General features: G+C 36.3%; 1 protein-coding gene across 2 annotated transcripts in view; it reads right to left on the bottom strand.

Moving 5' to 3' along the window:
- The window catches only part of LOC101736024 (roquin-1), an 83,788-nt gene that overhangs the window by 33,853 nt on the left and 24,856 nt on the right, over nt 1-25,079 (bottom strand). For both annotated transcript variants that reach the window (XM_038013532.2, XM_038013535.2), the window contains exons 2-3: nt 8,892-9,054; nt 335-527 (exon numbers count right to left, since the gene is read on the bottom strand). In XM_038013532.2, coding sequence (XP_037869460.1) covers nt 335-527; nt 8,892-9,053 — 355 coding nt within the window. In that variant the 5' untranslated portion in view covers nt 9,054. The remainder of the gene's footprint in view (nt 1-334; nt 528-8,891; nt 9,055-25,079) is intronic.

Raw genomic sequence — 25,079 nt, 5'->3', positions numbered from 1 at the left:
ATTTTAATTCAACTAAAAAATGAAAAATAAATAATAGTTTAAAAAATCTAACAAAATACGCTTTGGTGCTTTTCAGGGTATTATCTAAATAATCCTTCTACTCATATCTGTTCATAAAAATTTATAACTACTTATACCATGCACCCCACGCTTTCTTACAATAAAATAATTTTTTCTTACACTATTTTTAATTAAAATTTATTAAAAAAAATTTTCTATTTTTTAGTTGGATTTTCTATTAAAGCGTATTTTGTTAGTTTTTTTAAACTATTATTTATTTTCTAAAATCCTTTTCCGACATTTCAAACTAATGACAATAATTTTTAGTACTCACCGTTTCCGGAGCATTTCAAGAATACAGCAAGTTCCTCCATGGTGCGTATAACAGTGTCGTACGCCTGCCTGTCCGACTCCGGGAGAGCCTTGATACAAGGCGGCTGATACGGCTGCGAAGGTGGCGCATAGCCCGCCAGCTGAAGCAGCGCCGTGTTCACAACCAACTCCTCGGGTTCAACTTGTATGATCGTCTGTTGGCGTTATCGAACAATTACTGGTGGTAGGACCTCTTGTGAGTCCGCACGGGTAGGTACCACCACCCTGCCTATATATGCCGTGAAGCAGCAATGCGTTTCGGTTTGAAGGGTGGGGCAGCCGTTCTAACTATACTTGAGACCTTAGAACTTATATCTCAAGGTGGGTGGCGCACTTACGTCGTAGATGTCTATGAGCTCCAGTAACCATTTAACACCAGGTGGGCTGTGAGATCGTCCACCCATGTAAGCAATAAAAAAAATATTGATACGAACAAATAAATACCCATTTACATCGGCGGTTATAGTACCCGGTATCCCAATTACATATAAAGTCGTATTTAAACAGAAGAAACGTTCGGTATTTATCGAATGGCGTATTGATTTTAATTGTTATAATTGAGTTTCGGGTGCAATACACTCAAACGCGAAACTACGTTTTAGCGAAATGTGCCTTATACTTCACGACACACACGCCACTTTCCCGTGCTGCCCTACGACCTCTTTCTTCGCTTAAAGCCGTATTTAAATTCAGACGCCAAATCGATGAGATTTTTGTTTTTGTTTCCTTCGTCCCTGTGTATGATGTATTTTCAGCACGTCTCTGCTAACTATAGTACCGCTTTATTCATTTCTGATAAATATTAATGGGAACGGAACACGGTCCGCGATATTCAATCGTTTTATGCAACCTCACGAACTATGGTATTGATACAAAAAAACGTATTTTAATGTCTTGAATGAAAGGAATGAATCACTGATCGCGAGGTAGTTTTCAAGAAACTGCATTTTTTTTTTTTTTTAGATTGTTTTTCGAAGCCATTTGTAAAATGAGGCGAATTGTTTGAGAAGTGTCCTCCTCCTACTCTATACGTTCGGTCATTGCTGAGCATCGTGATGCAGACAGCTCAGACCTTTTCTTGTGATCTGTAGTCACTATGTCGGTCCTAAAGTACTTTAATATAAGTTTGAGACGATGGTTAGCCCAACGTTCGCAAGTCGACGAAAAATACCTTAGTCCTCCATGACCAGGAAAACAATGTAGTTTCGAAACTTCAAAAATAATGAATTGGAAATAATAAATGCGAGATTAAACCGTAAAATTAGTTTTAATTGCGTCTACATAGAGTACTTAACGGTAGGCAGCGGCTGAGCTCGGCCCCTGACATTGCTGACGTCAATAAGCGACGGTAACCAGTCACCATCAGGTGGGCCGTCTGTTCTCGTCTGTCTATTGCGGTAGTAAAAAAAAAAAGATGTGTGGTGTCGTGGGACACCGGATAGGAACGAAGTTCCAAATTATAAAAATATTAATTTTATGCTCTATTCGAGGTATTAAGAAAATAATCATTCGGGTATACATTTTTTTATTGATAAAAATAAAAATAGTCGCTAGGGTCAACCACTCCACTCTGCATGATAACAGTATCCCCTACGCCAGGTAGGAATGATTTAGCAAAAGAAATACGAGAACGTCTATCAACTTTGTAACATCTCGTCACCGCGATTCAGGAATTGTTGAATTTACATGCAGCGACATCTGTTGATAACAAACTAAATTGAAAAAATCTTACGTTACGGACATTTTTTCCCGGTTAGGGTACCCGTCCGCATCGTCCCATAAGGAACTTCGTTCCAAAAAGACGGAAACAATCTTGAAATTTTGTGGTTACTGGAAAAGTAACTGGCAAAAATGATGATGAAAAATGAAGGAGAAATGAAAATGTTGATTCCCATAATCTTCGATTCTACCAAGTAGATGATTACATGAAGAGCACGACCGAGGTGTTGGATATTACATAGACCTTTAAACTTTTAATAGACTTTAAACTTTTCATATTTGTCGTTTGTTAGATCAGCAAAAATGCAGGTTGCAATGATTGAAAAATGCTCTCTATCATAATGTTATTAATAAAATAATTAATTATCATTATATTATATGTTATTATTGAATTTCAGAGAGCTAAAGCCTGATGACCACAAACCGGTAACAATTTGACTAATTAGATTGCGATCGAATTGGCTTTTAGAGTTGCACGAGATCATCGTTCATCTGAATTCAATCGAATTCACGTTACACTGAAACAATTGACGTAACTGACAGCTGATCTTTGAAGTTCAGATGACATCGTAATTGCAGCTTAATTGAGTATTGCACAAAACGGAACTCTAAAAGTCAAAAGCGGATTTTCGATTACAGAATTCCCGCAATTCCCAATTTCGAAACATTTATTGGCATCGCTTGAATTTTTTAAATGTAATGTATCATAACATTTTGGGTTAAATTTGGGTTAAAAAAAAAGTGGTTCCTTTGCTTTTCGTGAGACATAATTAAAACTACGTTCAAGGGTTAATTTTAGCATTTTCATCATATCGTTTCAAATACTTAACATTTTTCGTTATCGGGAGAGACAGAAACAGGTGTAGAAAGATCGTGCTTGAGAAACTAAGACAGGAGCAGTACAGTTTTTGTGGTAACAGGAGATCGACTGAAATTGGTCAACGATGAATGGTCAACGTCAATAATATAATCAATGAATAGCCTTAATTACGTAGCTACCATATCACAAGGATTGATAAATCAAATCCGCTAAACTATAAAAATTGCGTACAGCCGGTGGTAGGGTGTGTTTTGCGGGCTGTACCCTTGCGTACAGCCCGCAAGGGTATGTAAGATTGGGTGTCTCAATTATATTGTTTAACGACTATGCAACCCTTCGCCAACCCATAACCGTTTCGTGGCAGAAAGAGATTGAAATATTTGAAAGAGAAGCTGAAACGTTTTTTTTATGAACTTATGTCGTTCTGAAGACGACTCCTAAGTTTTTGGAAATCTTGTGAAGATGTTTCAAATGTGGGAACGAAATACCAATAGGCTTTAATAAAAATAAATTTTAATTAATTGATTTACAAAAAGATGTAGATGAAGAAAAAAATGATTTTATTGTAAAAAAAGCGTGAGGTGCTTGTCAGGATATTAACAAAATAACCCTTCTACTCATATCTGTTCATAAAATATTTATAACTACTGATACCATGCACCCCACGCTTTTTTTACAATAAAATATTTTTTTCTTACACTATTTTTAATTCAAATTTATTAAAATTTATTTTCAATTTTTTAGTTGGATTTTCTATAAAAGCATATTTTGTTGCTCTTTTTTAAACTATTATTTATTTTTCATTTTTAGTTGAATTTCAATAAAAAAAATTACCAATTTTTTATTTTAATATTGAATTGTAATCGGTCCTTAATAAGTATACCAAATTTCGAGTTAATTCGACGAAGGGGGGGGGGGGGGGGTGTCAAAATCATGTTCAAAGATTCCGTTACATTCTAAAATACATACGTCTGCAGCTAATAAAAGCGTATTAAAATATTGAGTACTGCCCCGAACAAATCCCACGACATTTCATCACCACTTAACCAGACGCGAAAGGCTGAAGAAAGTGTCCGTCTGAACGACCTGCATTAAATTAGACAACGTACGGGAAACTACAAAATTTCTTCTCATCCGCACCTTAAGATAAAAGTCTTCAATCATCGTGATTATAGCTATGGTTTATGAAACTGAAATATACATCACCCTTAGATATGTCAAAAAGTCAGATGATGTTCCAAATATCCCGCGCTGTATTCAAGACTTGCTTATGAACCATGATATGCATGATATAATTTATGAATTTATTTCTAATACGGTTCAAAACATTTCAAAGGATTGTACTCCCCGGATTGACTAATTCGATTGAACGGACATACTTTTGGATTTACCTTAACATATCGGATTTGAAATAAGCACTTGGAAATATAAATAATTTTTATTTGGATTCTACTATTATTGCTTATGGGTTTGACTTCGACCAATTCAAAACATCAAAGAAGTGGCTTAGGCCTTATGACCGAGAATAATAAGACATGACAACAATAAGACAAGACATGGCTTCGGCCTTACGATCAAGAACAATGAAGACGTGGCTTCGGCCTTTAAAACTACGAAAATTCTCCAATTATTACCAAGAACAATACCTGGCTGTATGGTCTAAAGTCCTTTGCCTTTCCCATCGGGGTTAAATTAATATCATCATCATCATCATCAGATGATGTTTCGAATACATTATACAGTCTTTGATGGTCTCACTCCGTGTACAAACCAACATATTCGTATATAGTGATTCTACCATTGAAATCAGAGAAACTTCTCGTTTTAATCAAGCTAAAACATACACCAACATGGCACCAATGCACCTTTGGATGCCCAACAAGCTTTGTAGGAAATCCAGGTAAATTCTAGTGTGCTAGTTGGACATATATACATATGTATGTACTCGATATATGCCAGTCAAATGCAGTCCGAAGTAAGTTATCAAACCAAGCCTTTGAGGACTTCTCCTCCATATAAACTAAAATTGTTTTGAGAGAATACGAGTAGTTACTCTAACAGGCATTACTATAAATAATTACTAATGTGGTAAGTGCTTTACAAAGTTAAGTTATTTTATCTAGTTTAAAAAAAACATTCACGTTTTATCCTTATTATTTACTCTGCACTACCTTTGGTTGACTGGTAGAGAATTTTTTTAGGCATTAAAGTCCGCTAGTGTAAAATTTACATGAAGTGTATTAAATAAATAAATAAATAAATCGTTGCATGATGCTGTATCGCTTAAATGGTATCAGCTTTAATAGTCCATCTCGCGGGTTACAAAGGTTTTAATATATAAAAAAAGATAGATAGGAGAATAGTGAAAAATTTCACGGTACAACCTAAATTCGATTTTTCGCATTCGACGCGCTCCACGACGCGTGCTACAGGCAGACAGGTGTAATTGATTCAATTTCGTTACAGAAATTAATTCGAAAGCTGCAGCCCTCAATTAAAAGCGCGGGTTGCATACAGCGAATTGCAACTTAATATAGAACTCGAAACAGAGGATTTCGTTACGGAATTTCAGGTGAAATTGTACGTTGAAGAGAATATGAAGCCACAATGGCGCTGTGATCGGATATTTTAAATGGAAACAGGGGCACTCGGTGCTCGCCAATGTAAATAAATGAACGCCATATTAGCCGTATTGTATGTAGGTAGTAATTATTGCGAATTCCGTAACAATACAAATTAGTTGTGTAGTGCATTCAATTTGAAACGTAATTGTTCATGTCTTAAACAAATACTGAATTGCTGAGTTATAATAATAGGTTGAAGAAAAAGTCTTTTCGCATTATATAATAGTATGTATGAACTTGTATTAAAATCTCTTTGGCTATACTATTTGTATCTGGCTGGTTTTGGGTATCATTAAAAGTTTAAATTTTAAAGAAGATAATTCTAAATTCAAATTAGGCAAATGTGTGATTTTTATTTATTTTTCGTACTGTCAAGATGAGTGAATCTAATGAAGAAATTCGATACATTTTAAAATTTCACTACAAAAAAGGTACAAATGCAACGCAAGCCGCGAAAAAAATTTGCGATGTTTATGTACCTAGTGCAGGGTCTGTGAGAGTAGCACAAATTTGGTTTAAGCGTTTTCAATCCGGAAAGTTTGATGTCAAAGATGCACGTCACTCTGGTCGCCCTATTACTGATAAAATGGATGCCATTTTTGATAAAGTGGAGCAAGATCGGCACATCAGTAGTTACGACGTAGCTGAAGAACTGGGAATTGACCACAAAACAGTTTGGAGCATTTGAAAAAAACTGGATACACAAAAAAGCTCGATATTAGGGTACCTCACGAGCTCACTGAAAGAAACCTAATGAACCGTGTAGTCATTTGTAATTCTTTATTACGATGTAATGAAACCGAACCATTTTTGAAGAAGCTGATAACTGGTGATGAAAAGTGGATCACGTACGACAAGAGCGTGCGAAAAAGGTCGTGGTCAAAGGTCGATCAGGCTTCACAGACTGTGGCGAAACCCGGGTTAACTCGCAACAAGGTGATGCTGTGTGTGTGGCGGGATTGGAAGGGCATTATTCATTATGAGCTGTTACCACCACGCAGGACCATCGATTCTGAACTCTACTGCGAACAACTGATGAGAATAGAGCAAGAAGTTGAGAGAAAGCGGCCGGAATTAATGAACAGAAGGGGTGTGGTTTTTCATCATGATAACGCTAGACCTCACACATCTTTAGCCACTCAGCAAAAATTAAGAGAGCTTAGCTGGGAGGTGTTAATGCATTCGCCGTATAGTCCTGACCTTGCACCTTCAGATTTCCACCTGTTTTGGTCTCTTCAGAATTATTTAGGCAGTGTCAAGTTAACATCACGAGAGGACTTTTTTACTGGTGGTAGGACCTCTTGTGAGTCCGCGCGGGTTGGTACCACCACCCTGCCTATTTCAGCCGTGAAGCAGTAATGCGTTTCGGTTTTGAAGGGTGAGGCAGCCGTTGTAACTATACTTGAGACCTTAGAGCTTATATCTCAAGGTGGGTGGCGCATTTACGTTGTAGATGTCTATGGGCTCCAGTAACCGCATAACACTAGCTGGGCTGTGAACGCGTCCACCCATTTAAGCAAAAAAAAATATTAAAAAAGGGACTGCCAAAACCAATTGTCGCGGAACTTTGATCAGAAGCCCCAAAATTTCTATAACAATGGGATCATGTCCCTAGCTACAAGACGGCAAAAAGCTATTGAACAAAATGGTACCTACATACTTTAGTTAAATGTAAATAAATTATATTAAAAAATGTTGTGAATTTTCTTAAAAAATGCGAAGAAACTTTTTACCCAACCTATTAGAATTTTGTTCGCGTTTCATGAGCAGACGCGGAGACGAGAAGTAGAACCTAAATAAAACCACTTTTACGGTTTTTCATTGTCATTATATTATTTCCATTGATCGACCTCGTTATCACGAAAACTTTAAAGTATTTGATTTAACTATAATGAAAAACGCAAGAGTATCCGTATGGTGGTAGAACGTCTTGTAATGGTGGTAGGACGTCTTGTGGGTCCGCGCGGGTAGGTACCACCACCCTGACTATTTCTGCCGTGAAGAATGCGTTTCAGTTTGAAGGGTGGGGCAGCCGTTTTACCGGTTAGGTGGGCCGTGAGCTAAACCAACTATCTAAGAATCTAAGCAATAAAAATTAAAAACTTTATGTTCAAGTTAGTACTATTACATTTTAATTGGTGTTCGGTATGTTTTAGCAATAACTTGATTCGTGCTACAGAAATAACCACTTCTAAATAGAACTGCGGTATATAATATTTTACTGTCCAGTATATTGTATAATTGATTATTTAATACTACGTCTTCAAAGTTATTACAAGGGCATGATAGAACATAAAATTCAGTTAACCGTGTTATACTTTTAAAGTTCGTTTGTTATTAATTTCCATATGATTGCACGCATTAACAATAGTCGATCTCGTTACAAAACTTCGAGTCGTTGCTTTTTTTTAAGTGATTTTATGACCTGGTAACTAAGACCTTTAGGTCATGTCTTTTTTTAAGTTATATTTATATTTTTATGAAAAATGATAATATGGAGTGAAATTAAATAAAGATGATTAATTCGAGATATTAATCAAATGGGATGAAATAAAATGAAATGATATGGGATTAAAATATATAATCTCAGTAACATGATGGTCATTTACTGAGATTTTTTCAGTGAACTTTTTGGAGTCTCCCGAGAAGTTACGTCCAGTGGCTTTGTTTCATTTTCTCACATATATGCACTTTCACAGATATTAAACAGTTAATAAGCCACCGTTATTACATATTGAAACCTGAAGAAACACTAAATAGACAAAATAAAACAAATCACACAACTTCACTCCTCGCGTTCCCGCCAAAAAGTCCTTTGAATCGTTGCGTTATCTGTGATTTGTTCTCTATCATTCAAAGTAATAAATATTACTGGTTATTTGAAAATTTAAAATTACATGTGACCTATTTTTCTATGCTCCATAACACATACATATACATATATGTACATACTCGTAGTTTAGACTAATTTAATACTTTTTGAAGTCGTCTTGTTCTGTAAGATAAGAAAGACGTCCGAAGTACTCGTATCGAGCGATGTAACAGTGACGGTGTTCGAATCCTGTAGGCAGCATAAATAGTAACAAAACTACACGGCTTCATTGCGTTATGTTCGCTAGGTCCTCATACTTCAAATTTAATAGAAATGAATTTGATACGTACCTAGTACTAACTACGTATTGAACTAAATTGAATTAAATTGCTTTGTCAATGATCAAGTTATTGAATGAAAATGTTTGTTTTTATTCAAACCTCGGACATTAGAACTGACGGCAATGATTCTAAAATTCACACATCAAATAAAAAGTTCGAAGTCCAGAAATGACATATTAAATTAGAAGCTAACAAATAATTACCTGGTCGAAGGGGCATTGTTTCCGATGAAGGTGAATCAGACAGTGCCTACAGAGGGTGTGGCCGCAGCTGAGGCTGATAGGACTCCGGGGCGGAGCACCGAACTCTCGGCAGCACACCGGACAGGTTAGGTAGTCCGTCCACTGAGGCGCCTGAATTGGCATTCTGCACAAAAGAAACATATATTAATAATTATAATAATAAAGCCTTTATTCAGACAAATACTTTTTTTTTTACATGTGCAATTATTATTTCATTTGTTTTTTTTTTTTATATGGTTTAAGTAAGTAGTGGTATTAATATTAATTAAATTTTTATTGAAGTTTTTTTTTTAACCTAAATTATTATTAATTTTTGTCTGTTTGTCTATTATAGACATAGGCCTCCTCCAACTGCCTCCATAAGCTTCTATTTTCAGCTGTTCTGGTCCATGTACTTTCCGCAACTGCCTTAACGTCGTCCACCCATCTCTTATCACCTTCCGTCTGGTGCAGGTGCTGACTGGGCACGGATGCTTCGGAAAGTATCTGCACCGGATAGGAGCTGAGCCGACGACAAGGTGCCACCATTGTGGACACGACCTGGACACGGCGGAGCATACGCTCGCTGTCTGCCCCGCTTGGGAGGTGCAGCGCCGTGTCCTGGTCGCAAAGATAGGACCGGACTTGTCGCTGCCTGGCGTCGTGGCGTCGATGCTTGGCGGTGACGAGTCCTGGAAGGCTATGCTCGACTTCTGCGAGTGCACCATCTCGCAGAAGGAGGCGGCGGGGCGAGTGAGGCAAAGCTCTCCTCACTACACAGAAACCCGCCGCCGCCGAGCAGGGGGTCGGGACCGGGGTCTCGTCCGTAACCCGGCCCCCTAAGAGCTTCGGGCTCCACCCGCTTTATGCGGGGAGGAGCTTAGGCGTGGGGCGGCGTGGTAGGTCGCGTTCCCCCGACCGCTCCGGGGGAAGGAGTAGCGCGGCGCTATCAATCGGGCTCTTGGCCCGTCGACCGAGGGAACCGGCGGTCATGTTGCTGGCGGCCGCCGGTCCGGCGTCTGGGGGACGGCGGGATGGATGTAATGTGCTCTGCGTAAACCCTGTCCCGCCGTCTCAATAACTCCGACTGGGTTCCCACCCGGTCCGGGGTAGGGCGCCGGCTGTGAGCGGCAGGAGTTTTTAGTGAGGTTCGACTCCCACATACCCCACCTGCCGTGCGGGTGGGGATCCGGCGATTTTCTCCTGTGGAAAAAAAAAAAAAAAAAATAACCATCTCTTAAATGGTCTACCTCGGTTTCTTTTTCTGTCTTTCGGATACCAATACATTATAGTTTTACACCATTTCTCCTGTCCTCTTATAGTATGCCCCGTCCACTTCCATGTAAGCTTCCTTAATATATTAATGTATTTGGTTTAAAAAGTATCGCCGGCAAAAATCGGAAATATGAAACATTACAGCGTCGAGCCAACGACGCCAGGTGGGGGAGGAAAGTCCTCGAATGGAGGCCACGGATTGGTACCAGGAGCGTGGGGCGTAATTCAACCAGGTGGACCGACGACTTAGGGCCGATCCGAAAGGCGGAGGACCGCATTTTGTGGAAGGCATTGGAGAAGGCCTATGTTCAGCAGTGGACAGATAAAGGCTGATGATGATGATGATGATGACAGAAGTTGTTTGGGATATTAATTAAGATTCAATGTTACTCATACAAAATTCACATGTTAGAATTCCGTGTATGCCTACTGGGACACAAATAAATACACAAAAGTAATACAATTAGAATAACAGAAAAACCGGTGAAGAGTTTCTAAACACATTACATGTCTTAAATAAGGTTGGCTAATTTCCTAGAAGTTTCTATGGACTCTGGCATCTAAAAAATTCAGTGGAAAATTCACCTCATCTGACAATCATCTATTTTTAAAAATCCCTATCAAAAACCGATATAGAAATTCGAACACCAACTGCGACTAGAATTCGTACGTTAATAACCTTAAGTGTCATCTCAATATTTGTTAAAAGATAAAACTAGTAAATTTTTAAGCTATTGCATAGATTTTATCGCGGGCCTTGGGCGCGGCTTGAGAGCGGAATCGTGAAATTCCGTAACGAAAAAAACCTTCCACCCCTCACTACGCCTACTATGTAGCTCGCGTTCAACACATTCACACGTTGCGCTTGTGTAGTGTTTAAAGTAAGAAGTCTAAACACCGATTTATGTACTATCAAAATATGTGATATAATTTCGTGGGTAACACACAACGATAGCGTGATTCAGCTTTTGCGTAAAGCGCCATCTATCGGGGGCAAACGGAATTGTAAAATAGAAAATTATATCACATTACAATGCGTTGGGCGTGCCATTTTCTATCGCTTAGTCGAAGAATTTTATTACTACTCCTACTACTCATTCCCTGATTGGAGTGGCATTAAAAATAAACTAGCTAAATCGTTGATTCTGGGCGAATGAGGGTTAGAACTAGCATCCTTTTTTTTATTTTATTTTTTATGATTGAAAGATTACTGGTGGCCCGGAGGCCTTTCCAGCTTCACCAGGACAGGTGGGCGAGCAAAGGCTCAGCCAGGAAGGGTGGGATTTGCTAACAACTGCCCGAGCGCCTCCGAAGGAGACCTAACAACTCAAGAGCAATTGCTTCGCGAATGAATCTACTACCGGATCGGAATCGCGATCCACTGAGAAGATCCGGCGAGAAACTCAGCGGGCTGATGCATGGGTTAGGTTGCACGTCGACCTCTTTGTCGAGTTCGACGAGTACGGTTACCGGGGTTCCTCAGCCTGCTCCTAGTGTTAGAGCTGAAGGTATCTAATGCAAGAGTTATTGGATCTGATGGATCCGTAAGGACGTACGGACGACGACGGTGACTTGCTCCTGCGTGATCAGGATTCGGGGAGTAATCAGCGGCGGCAACGATAAGGCGATTATCATGACGCATAGCCTTATCGAAGTAACGTTCCGACACTAACTTGATGTGTTTGCGGATCGATTCGAGGCCCAGGTCGTCGTGTAAGTCGACGTTCCTCACGAACCACGGAGCCCCAACGGCTAACCTGCAAAAGCGAGATTGTAGGGATTGGAGGGTGTCTATGTGTGTGCGGGCCGCGTGAGAGAACACCACACTCGCGTAACTAGCATCCAAAGGCGTGTCTCTATCCCATGTAGCACCCTCTAGTGAGTGCGCGGTCAAAATGGATTACTCACAATGTAGCAGATTCCTTGAAAGTTAGCCCACTGAGTTTCTCGCCGGATCTTATTTTATTGTTGTTTTAATATTAAATTATTATTGTCGATTTATAATTGCATAAGTTGATAAAAAATGCTATGCAATAGCTTTACTGCGGCAGTCACCGAGTGCCACACGTCTTTTTTTTATATTATATAAAGTATTATATGTAATTGCATTGACTTGTTGCAGATTAGATTTCAATATACAAATGAATTTGATTCTGGCATAGACCTTTTTGAACCTCTATTCCAGTCTTCGTGATATTTTTAAGCCGTTTCTAATTTATCGACATGAATATTTCTGCTATGAAGCAGTCTTGCGTTCTGGTTTGAAGGGTAGGATTTCCCTGTACAAATAAGACATAGACCTCATGTTTCATGCTGAGTGGGGACATTCATGTGAATGTCTGTCTGAGGCTAACTTATGAGGTCATCTAAATTTCACATTATTTATTACAAACATTTTAATAAAGTTAAATAAAATATGCTGTAATAGAAATGAAAGTAACAGACCCTTTGAGAAGTTGATAATGAGGAGTATTTTATATTTATAATATACCAATTTGCTATATAATCCCGTTAAACTGTCAGAAGTAAAAATCAAATGAAAACAAATTAAAATCAAATGTAATACAAAATTGAATTATAGATTCAATTTGTAATGCAATTAATTTTAAATGGTAAACACATTGCGTGCTCGCACTGGTAAGCGCAGACCTCTTCTATGCCTACTTGTCTCCTTCTTCATGTTATGATGTCTATGAATGCAAATAACCGCTCAGCACCTTTGAACTCTCAGCTCATATGTCCGTCGTTAATTTACTTTGTAATTTAATCTTTAATAAATCACGAAGCTAAATTCGCAAGCCCTGGCTTGACAATAAATGAAAAAAAAAACTCAATTTCGCATAGTTGTGAATTATAAATAGCTACGTGAGTATGCGTACACATACGAATGGGATACTGATATTCCACGACAAAATTAAAATACCTGCAAAAAAGCTCACATTTCGCACATTTTTTAAAAAATCTCGTTATAAACGAAAACCCGTTACTAAAGTTTTCAGGGTAGTACTCAAAATTAGATTTTCAGCGATAGCTTTATAGTAACAGCAAAGCATAAGCTTTGAAGCTTTGAATAAGCTCTTGATAGTAAATAAATAAAAAAGTCATCCGTCATCATGACGTAACAGTTTCAATTAGTAATATCGATGGTCTTGTCTTATTTAGTGTTCTCATGTAATTCATTTCGAAGTCGTTGTGGCCTAAGGGATAAGACGTCCGGTGCATTCGTGTTGAGCGACGCAACGGTGTTCGAATCCCAGGCGGGTACCAATTTTTCTAATGAATTACGTACTCAACAAATGTTCACGATTGACTTCCAAAGTGAAGGAATAACATCGTGTAATAAAAATGAAACCTGCAAAATTATAATTTGCGTAATTACTGGTGGTAGGACCTCTTGTGAGTCCGCGCGGGTAGGTACCACCGTCCTGCCTATTTCTGCCGTGAAGCAGTAATGCGTTTCGATTTGAAGGGTGGGGCAGCCGTTGTAACTATACTGAGATCTTAGGACTTATATCTCAAGGTGGGTGGCGCATTTACGTTGTAGATGTCCATGGGCTCCAGTAACCACTTAACACCAGGTGGGCTGTGAGCTCGTTCACCCATCTAAGCAATAAATTTAGATTGAATTTATCTTTAAAAAAATCGCTTCGTTTCATCATCATCAGTCCACAGTCGTTCACTGTAGGACATAGGACTCTCCCGATTTTCACCACCGAGCCCGGGAAAATATATTAGCTACACGCTTTCCGGTCACTTTTAGCTTCGGACCGATCGGCAGTATGTTCAAAAGAAATCTTCATCGGTATCATCTATACTAATATTATAAAGCTGAATAGTTTGTTTGTTTGAACGCGCTAATCTCAGGAACTACTAGCCGATTTGAAAAAAATAATTCAATGTTAGATAGCCCATTTATTGAAAAAGGCTATCGCGCTAAGACCAATACAAGCGGAGTACTAATAAAATTAAATAATGTTTCAAAATCGAGGTTTTTTCCCTTTTGAGAGCTTACGCTGCGTGCGCTGCAGAAACGGTTAAAGTTTCGCTAAAATAATCTATGACAGAATTGTTCCCCTTTAAAAGTTCTAAAAAAAGGTCCGCGACAGCATAATATGTATATATGTTACGGTTGGCTCACTATAACGTTTTTATGCTAACCAAATTTGTTCTAAAATAAAGCATTACTTGTGAACTATTCCACGCGGACGAAGTCGCGGGCAAAAGCTAATTAGGTATATATGTTTCCACCTGTGCGTACCGGCGAATACTTCAGGCTATGTACAATTAAGTACAGAAAGACTGAAAGAATAGTGCCGCCTGTCATGTGAAGATACTTTACTGGTATAAGCTGTGGTTGACATGTACGTGGGACGGCACTAGAGATTAAAGATGGCGTGTGAATACTTATGCGTTTCATTACAGTTGTCTTATTAACCTTTTATTAAATAATTAAATATAATTATTACGTGGCGCTGAGGACTTAAAGAACTTATTGTGATAAATATAAAAACCTAAGTGGAAGTAAAACGTTGTAAACGGAAGATGGATTCGTTAAAACCACCGCCACCATTAAGCCTCATGGGCGACTTGAAACAACATTTTCAAAAATGGACACACAATATGATATTTATATGATTGCTAGCGGGACGGAAGGTGATGAAAAAATTAAAGATAAGCAGAAAAAGGCAATCTATTTACACTGCCTAGGTGCAGAAGCACTAACCATATACAATGGTTTTAAGAACAAAGAAAAGTTATCCTATGTGGAAGTAAAACAGAAGTTTAATGAATATTGTTCGCCACCCGGAAATGAAACTTTTAGTAGACATGTCTTCTTCAGCAGAAAAAAGAGAGATGGAAAAGTTTTGATGAATTTTTCTGTACGTTGAGAAAATTGGCGGGAGACTGTGGGTTTGCAGACCTAGAAGAAAACTTAATAAGAGACCAAATCATATTAGGCTTAAATGATGCCAAATTAACAGAAAGATTGCTCAAGGAATCGACCTTAACATTGGATAGCTGCATGAAAATATGTAAAGTGGCTGAGAGTGCTGCAAAACAGGTTCAAGTCATGACAGAAAAGACAGTTGAAGCGGTTACAAGAAAACAAGAATCTCGAAGCAGAATGCCTAATCAGAATAAAACCAGTTTTAATAATAAACAACATCCAGGTAAGACTGCAGTTGGGTTTAATAAATAAAGTTGAAAATATTTCAAAGGAATATGTAGTTCAGGACATTGGTGAATACAAAGATTTGTTTCATGGCTTAGGAAAATTGAACTATGTATACAAAATTAAATTAACAGACAATTGTGCACCTGTAGTCGAGCCACCAAGGAAAATTCCTTTTACATTAGTAGATAAAGTGAAAAATGAGCTTGATCCGTGGAGCAGCTTGATGTAATAAAGAAAGTGCAAGAACCAACTGAGTGGGTTAACTCTATGGTGATTGTAAAAAAAAGTCAAGATAAAATTAGATTGTGTTTAGATCCACAAAATATAAACAAATGTATCATTAGAGAACGTCATAAAATACCTACCTTTGAGGAACTTACTTCAGCCATGCCTGATGCCAAATATTACTCAGTGTTAGATGCAAACAAAGGATTTTATCAGATTTTGTTAGCAGAAGAAAGTCAACCGCTAACAACGTTCAATGCAGGTCAATTTGGAAGATATTGTTTTAGGCGGTTACCATTTGGCCTGAATTCTGCCCCTAAGGTATTTACTAAGTGTTATTCAGAAATTTTCAATGATATACAGGGTGTAGTAACTTATGTTGATGAAATATTAGTATGGGGAGATACGAAAAAAACACATGACGAAAGATTACTCCAAGTTTTAGAAAAGGCTCGGCAGGCTGGGGTCAAGTTTAATAAAGAGAAATGTGTCATAGATGTAAAAGAGGTTAAATATGTGGGTCATATCCTATCTAGTGAGGGCCTTAAGTTAGACCCAGAAAAAGTGCGAGCTATTGTGGACATGAAAGAGCCAACAACAAAAAAGGAATTACAAACTGTCTTAGGTATTATAACATACATTTCTAAATTTATACCAAATACATCAGAATTGACAGAATCACTAAGACAATTGCTAAAAAAAAACGTAGAGTACACTTGGGGTGACAAACAAAAAGAAGATTTAAAAAAAATAAAACAATTTCTCACTAGTGCAACAGTGCTCAGATACTTTGATGTCAACAAACCAGTGACTCTTTCAGTCGACAGTAGCTCCACAGGGTTGGGAGCGGTACTCCTACAGGATAATTTACCAGTTGCTTATGGGTCAAAGACCTTGACAGAGTGCCAAAAGTCATGGGCACAAATTGAAAAAGAAATGTTGGCAATAGTATATGGATGTGAAAAATTTCATCAATATATTTATGATAAACATGTAATAGTTGAATCTGATCATAGGCCTTTAGAATACATATTTAAAAAAACAATCAATGAAACTCCACTAAGACTACAAAGGCTTAGATTGAGAATTCAAGGGTATGACCTGGAAATAAGATATAAACCAGGAAAAGAATTATTTGTAGCTGAACACTTGTCTAGGAATAGCTTACCGGACAAAATATGTAATAAAGATTTGGATCAGCATGTAGAATTGCATGTTTGCTTGATAACGGAAGGATTATAATTCACAGAACAAAAACTAGAAGATTTTAAAAAAAAAACTGCAAATGATGAAGAATGTCAAAAAATTATAAAAAATATTGAAATGGGATGGCCAGATAAAGTAAAATTACCAACAGATTTAAAATATTATCATTCTATAAAAGAGGATTTGTATTATGCAAATAGTTTAATATTTAAAAATAATGCAGTTTTTGTACCAAAGTCACTGAGGAAAGAAATATTAAACTTAATTCACTACAACCACCTAGGGTTAGAAAAATGCAAAAATAAGATAAGAGGATTGTTATATTGGCCATTTATGAATAAAGAGCTGGAAGACCTGACCTATGACCTATTAAAACCTGACCTATTAAAACCTATATATTACAACTTAGATAATCGAACTCCTACTGCTACACTGTACATGGACATGACTAAAGCGTTTGATTATGTGGATCATAAAACCCTTCTAGATAAATTAAATGCTTACGGAATTAGAGGCAATGTCCATAAATTATTAAAATCATATTTAACTGACAGATATCAAAGGGTTGAAATAGACAACGTATGTCCACTGAGTAGGACAGTACAAAGCTATCACTCAAATTGGATGAAAATGAAATTCGGTGTACCTCAAGGCAGCGTACTAGGGCCGCTCCTTTTTCTAATTTATATTAATGACTTCCCTAAAGCCATAGAACATCCGATGATTCTCTTTGCCGATGATAGCACCGTCATCTTTACAGAAAAAGAATTAAATTCCTTAGAGTCCGCTATTAACACTACTCTTAAGCTAGTTATAGAATGGTTATTAAGAAACAATTTAGTAATTAACCTAAATAAAACAAAAATTGTCACATACCCACAAGAAATACAACACTCTTTGAAAATAGAATATGATGGGACACATATTGAAGAAGTGAATAGTACTAAATTTCTGGGTATTTGGATTGATAATGATATGAAATGGCAAACACACATTGATACAATATGTAAAAAATTAAACCAATATACGTATGCCTTGTATAAGTTAGCGAAAGTAGTAGACCAATCAGCTGTACTGACAGCTTACCATGCATATGTGGCGTCAACCCTTAGATATGCTTTAATATTCTGGGGAAACGCCACTAATACAGAGTACGTATTTAAAGCACAAAAGAAATGTGTGCGTGCTATAGCAAACATTCATGTACCAGACTCATGTAAGCCTTTCTTTCAAAAGTTTAAAATCATGACTTTTACATCGTTATATATTTATGAGGTAGCGATTTTTGTCAAAACGAACAAATATCTGTTTGCAAAACCGCAATCTGTTAGGAATACTTTAAAGATCTCTTCGCTACCTCATAGAACTGCCCTTTATGACAAGAGTTTTTTTAGTATGTCATCAAGAATATTTAATAAACTACCAATAAAAATTTTGAAGACAGTAGATTTACAAGATTTTAAGCAAAAATTGCAAGTATTTTTAATAGATAAGGCTTACTATAGTATGTCAGAATATTTAGACGATAACTTTAGATAATTAAGATGATAAAGTAGAATTATTTAAGTTTTATTTTTTTATTTTTATGTAGACTTACACCTAATATTTGTACGCTTTACTAGCAGGACATAGTCATACATTTATTAATATTAGCTTATTAATCTTTGTTAAACTATGACCACAAATAATAATAAAATAAATAAAATAAATAAATAAAATAAAAGACCATATCAGAAACTGTGAAGCATATCTGAAATATCAAAAATCTCATTCATTTGAAACCCTAATTATAAGGGACATACCGAAACATCCCTGGGATATAATAAGAGCTGATATGTTCTTCTATAAAAATAATATATACTTAATGGTGGTAGATTATTTAACTAAATATGTGGAAATTATAAATATGGTGAATCAATCCACGCAAAGTCACATATTAGCATTAAAGCAGATGTTCGCGAGATGGGGTATTCCAACAAAGCTATGTACAGATGATGCATCACAGTTTAATAGTTACGAATTTCAATAATTTGTGAAAGAATGGGGATTTCAGTTAGTCAAATCTAGTCCATATTATGCGAGGTCCAACGGTATGGTTGAACGGCACATTCAGATTGTTAAAAAAATGTTTAAAAAATGTGATTTTGATCAGAAAGATATTTATATGGCCTTGATGGAATATCGCAACACACCTATAGATTCAGAAATTAACATGTCTCCTAATGAGTTACTCTTAGGAAGACAAACAGTAACTTTGTTACCTACCAGATCTTCTTTGCCAAGTAAAAATAAATTAAAGAAAGTTAGGAATAGTTTGCAGAAAAAACAAATTAAATACAAATATTATCATGATAGAAGAAATAATCAAAAAGGAATTGAGTTTACAGAGGGTCAAAATGTGTTTATAAGGGATAGTTAAAATAAAAATATTAGCGGAAAATTAATACAAAAAAAAAAACATAGAGCATACAATATTCTAACAGAGCAAGGACAAGTGATTAAAAAAAATAGATACAATATTTACAAAGGCTCTTCTAATAGACAAAGAGACCATAACAGTGATGATATAGAAGATTCAATTGGGAGTAGTGGCATTCGCAGTGACAATGACAATATTGAGAGTGACAATGACAATATACAGTCTAATGACACTACTAGCAATAGGAAGTCAGTAACTTTGGAACATATGGAACAAGGTCTGGAAGGCAGGTAAAACAACCAAGTTGGCTAAAGGGTTATGTCTTATATTAAGTTAGAATCTAAGTTAAATAAAACTTCAAATTGGTTACTTGGTCATATTTGAGTAAAGAAAGGGAGATGTCATGTGAAGATACTTTACTGGTATAAGCTGTGGTTGACATGTACGGGGGACGGCACTAGAGATTAAAGATGGCATGTGAATACTTATGCGTTTCATTACAGTTGTCTTATTAACCTTTTATTATATAATTAAATATAATTATTACACCGCCCAGCAGGACAAGCGTCCAAAATCTTCCCACGCATCATTTGATTGTTATACGTACCAGTTAAATTTTAATAATAAAAATTGAAAACATAAGTCTTTATAATAATCAGTGAGTTGAAGGCCTTTTAAAACTGATAATTAAGGTCTTCTCATCCCGCTTGCATGTTAAGTGCCGGTAGGTACGTGAAAAAGAGATCGTCGTGTTCTTTTAACCAACTTTAAAGTAATGCAGCGGAATTTTAAATTGTTTTTTCCTGTTAATTCGAGGAAAACCTTTTTGGTCGTTAACTCGTCTCAAAGTTTATGACAGTTTAACACAGAGCACGCTAGCATAGTTTTAAAATACGATCAAAATAAGAAAAGAAAAAAAACATTGTTAGATTAACTATGTCAATCGAAAAGCAAATAGTTCAATCAAATAAATTCTAGCAATACAAAAAAAAAAGAACATCGATACGCTATTTCGCAACAGTTCCATATCACAGAATGCATTAGCAACATTTTGTGACGCTATGTGCAAAAGCAAGTATTTGATGTATGAAAAGTATATTAGACAATGCACAAATGCACGAAGAAAATTTCGGGATGATCATATAAAAAAAACACATGAATAAGTGACGTAAAAAGACAAAGTGATATTTAAGCGGATACAAAGATGCATTGCGTTAGCAAGAAATCGAGAAATCGCATGGCATCTGAAAAAAAACCACGAAAATACACTCATCTAAGAACATCAACTAAAATATAACTTTTTTATAATGCATATCCTATTCTAATGATGATGATATTCTTTTGATTACAACAAAAAATCTCCACTCGCTACTGGGTTCTACAATTCCTATTCCATAAGACCTCTTAAGTCCGCAAATAATTCGGTACTAATTATAGGGGTATGTATTAGTAGTAATGTTTCATACAACATTAGCATTCACTCCCGCAATACAAAATGCGGTTGCGTTTAAAATATCGGCATAATCAACTGCCACAATCGCTACTGCTTCTTAAATATCTTGTGATTCTCAATATTGGAAGTACATCTATATACGCGTCATAATTAATATCCCTATCTATTCGCTGGCAGCCTAAAGGGCTATTTCAGCATCGCGCGGACGGGTAGGTGAGCTCACAGATTCAACCTGAGCTAAAACACCAGCCTCAGCAAGAGCAGCGCTTCGCAGAATCTACTACCATATCGGAATCGCGACCTACTGAGAAAAAACCAGCGAGAAACTCGACTGTCTATGGATATGTAAGTCCACGCATCATATGCACAGTCCGATTTTATCTAAACGGAAATTAGTTTGCGCTTAGCTTGTTGTTTTATTTTTACTTACCTGTTTAATTTTAACAAAATGTTTTATCTTAAATCGGCGGTTTGACTAATTTCTTATCGGATGTTGTAAGCGTATCTTGAGACATGAAATCCAGGTTTCCACCGCTTTAAAATAGCGTCCTTTGTAGCCGTAAAAGCAGAAAGCTTGATTAATTTCGCTGCACAAAACTAGTACGGGCTTCATTAAAACTTTGACAGCCTGAAAATAGTTTATATCGCGGTGCACATAGTTCAGCTTTAGTTCCTATTTAACGGTTAATCCGTTCGAATCACAACAAAGGGAACAAATATTAATTGGAAGCCACGTTCCGTAAGCTATATTTAAAAATTATTAATTATTTCTAAAGTAGAACCGATGTTTTGGATTTCTATTCCTTTAATGATCAGAGAATGTATTAATTTAAGACAGTATCGAAATTAACTGCTAGATAACATTGTAATTAATATTCGGAAGATAAATCTAAAGTATAAGCGTATGTTGTAAGTGAAATTCGCAATCTTCTTCGCACAATGACACTATTTTTATAGATAGCAATGACGTAACGAGCCGTAACGTCCATCTTTTTCACTTTAATTACAGAAATATCTAGAGTTCACTTGAAATGATTCACAATAAACGAGACTATTTCATAACGAGAAATACCTTCAACAGGTATACTTATTAAGACTAATGTTAAAATAACGTTCCTGTGGACGAAATTCAGCCATAATCAAACAACTTAAGACTTAGATTAATTCAAATATCGAATTATCTCTATTGTTTTGATATTGACATTAAGAACATTTTTGGCCTGTACCATTGAAAAAAAAAGTTATTAAAGCAAAAAGAAATCATAGCTAGCTATACTAAAAACTAGAAAAAAAAATATTAGAAAGATTAGGTAAAAAAAAAACAATGATTAAAAAAAATATTTTTTATCGTAAATGTTAGTGGGGTATTATTTAAACAATTATTGTAAATATTTTATTGACAGATTGAAGTAGTCATTATAAAATATGTTAAAATGCATCCCACGATAATTATTTTTTTACTTAAAAAGGAAAAAAAAGGCTTTTTAGTACAGCTACTTAGAGAAAAGTGTTCTTTTGTTTTAAGCTATTATTTATTTTTGCTTTTTATGTTTTTACGATAGTCATTTCATACGAGTAGTCAGGGATAAACAGCTTTTTAGTGCATTATGTGTGAAAACAGGTTCTTCTATGCTTGATTTTTTCGTAACCTAAACATTTCATGCAATGCATCACCGTTACCGTCACATGGGTCACATGTCCTTGTCAATCTGAACAATCAAGTTCTTCTATCCAATGATAGGTTCCACGATTACCAGGGACTCTAACGGGTCATCAGGGTTCGATTAGGGAGAAAGAGCCTTTTTGTTATTGCTTAGATGGGTGGACGAGCTCACAGCCCACCTGGTGTTAGTTGGTTACTGGAGCCCATAGACATCTACAACGTAAATGCGCCACCCACCTTGAGATATAAGTTCTAAGATCTCAGTATAGTTACAACGGCTGCCCTACCTTTCAGACCGAAACGCATTACTGCTTCACGGCAGAAATAGGCAGGGCGGTGGTACCTACTCGCGCGGACTCACAAGAGGTCCTACCACCAGTATAAAACCAGTCTGAGAAACGGCTATCATATCCAAGGAAGGCGGCAGGCATACACGCCCGTGTACGTGAAACAAGACTTTAGACTGTTTTTAGAGTTAATCCTGAAGGTCCTAATCAGGATAATCGAACAATTTCAAAAAATTATTGGACGCTGCCATCGATTATTGATATGTGTATCGAGTGTCAAATGAATCTGACGTTGTGGAGTGAAAATCATGTTCAAATATTCCGTTACATCGATACATACCAAGATGATCAAAAGCGTGTTGAAAAAAAAAAGAATAGATAAACCAAAACAGCAAATCCTTTTAAATACAAAAATAAAATTAATGACTAACTTATTTATTAGGTTGTTTTTTTTGTTACTCTTGTAGACAAAAGATTCCATTCATCTTCAGGTAGGCTAGAAGATGAGTGGTTACTGTCGCCCACGGACGTCAGCAATGCCAAAAGCAGAGCTAAGCCGCTGCCTACCGTCAAGTACTCTTCACAAGCCTCGTTTGTGGAAGGACATGTCATCGTGCTCGGGAAACACTGTGGAGGGGAGCACATTCCAAAGCCGGATGGTACGTGGCAAAAAAATATCTCTGGAAACGCACTGCGAATGAACGTAGTGACTCCAGGTAGTTTGAATGAACTCTACTGAATTAATAATTAATTTTATTAATATTTTAGAATTTATTAACTAGGATCTTCCCTATTTTATTTTTCATCCGCTTTGAAAATCAGTGATAACAGTCTCTACATTTGTTACCAAATTTTGAACTGTAATTTATGTACCTAATGATGTTTCTTGGTGGAAAATAATTACTAATTGTACGTTCTTTTTTACTTATCACAAGTATTCAAATATTCATGTTAGGTACCCCTCTTACGATATTTTCTAGATTAAATAAATAATCGAAATAATATAATTAAAACTCAAAAGATGGTAGTTCATTATCTTCATTAGCATTAAGGTGTATTCGTTGTTTTTCAGAAAATTATTATTATCAAAAATCGATATAATGTTATCTATACTAATATTATAAAGAGGAAAGATTTGTTTGTTTGTTTATATTGAATAGGCTCCGAAACTACTGAACCGATTAAAAAAATTCTTTCACTGTTGGAAAGTACGCTATATTTATTATATTGTGCGCTACTTTCCAAGCGAAGCCGGGGCGGGCCGCTAGTTTTAATAATAAAACAAGATTGGACTAACAAGTGTCAAATTACCGTTAATATGCAAGATCAAAACAGGATATGCGAGAGAAGGATATGAGTGCAGAGATAATGTATAACAGATCTGAATGGTAAAAGAGAACATGCTGTGCTGATCTCACATCATTTTAGATGTCGTTGTGGCCTAAAGGATAAGACGTCCGGTGCATTCGTGTTGAGCGATGCACTGTCGAATCTCAGGCGGGTACCACTCAACAAATGTTCACAATTGACTTCCACGGTGAAGAAATAACATCGTGTAATAAAAATCAAGCCCGCAAAATTATAATTTGCGTAATTACTGGTGGTAGGACCTCTTCAGAAGAAGCAGTAATGCGTTTCGGTTTGAAGGGTGGGGCAGCCGTTGTAACTATACCTGAGACCTTAGAACTTATATCTCAAGGTGGGTGGCGAATTTACGTTGTAGATGTGTATGGGCTCCAGTAACCATTTAACACCAGGTGGGCTGTGAGTTCGTCCACCCATCAAAGCAATAAAAAAAAACATAATTTGGGATAAGGACAAGAAGAAGTAGTTGCTGTAATATAACAATAAAACTTAAAATCCCTAAAGCATTTGAGATGGTGTATTTTTTATTGTACACTCCTTATCTCCTATTTTTGTAGGTTGTAGAGGGGGAGGGGGGTTAGACTTATTATTGCCATATTAATTACAGATTTCCATTTCAATCCGACACTTTTTGAGTTAATCCCTATTATTATGAGATTGTTTTACAAGCTATTACGTTTTATTTCTTTGTTTCAATAAACGAAATGACATTACTTCCAATTTACTTCAACAATTAAGAAAATGTATTCTATTTTTGGACAGCAAATGTGTAATTAATAGTTTCTGATGAGCATCATCAATTGATTGATGATATAGTACAAAAAATTGGGAAATTCCTAATGTATTTTTTCCGACTTTAAGGCGACAGGACATTATTATTTGTTATTAATATAAATGTACAGCTATCGCCAAGTTCACTGACAAAATAGGTAAAAAGATATTTACCGTGACCATTTTGATGAAAAAGATACCAAAGGTGGTGACAATAAAACACTAATCAATAAACAAATGACTGAATTGTAAAATAAAATTATATATGTTTTAAATACAAGTATTTCCAATTTAAAATTTATTACCAGCCGTACATATGTAAAAGTGTTT

The sequence above is a fragment of the Bombyx mori genome, chromosome 1 (genome assembly GCF_030269925.1).
Source record: "Bombyx mori chromosome 1, ASM3026992v2".
Classification (NCBI taxonomy): domain Eukaryota; kingdom Metazoa; phylum Arthropoda; class Insecta; order Lepidoptera; family Bombycidae; genus Bombyx; species Bombyx mori.
Note: the sequence above shows the minus strand (reverse complement) of the source record. Positions and strands in the feature narration are given on the sequence as shown.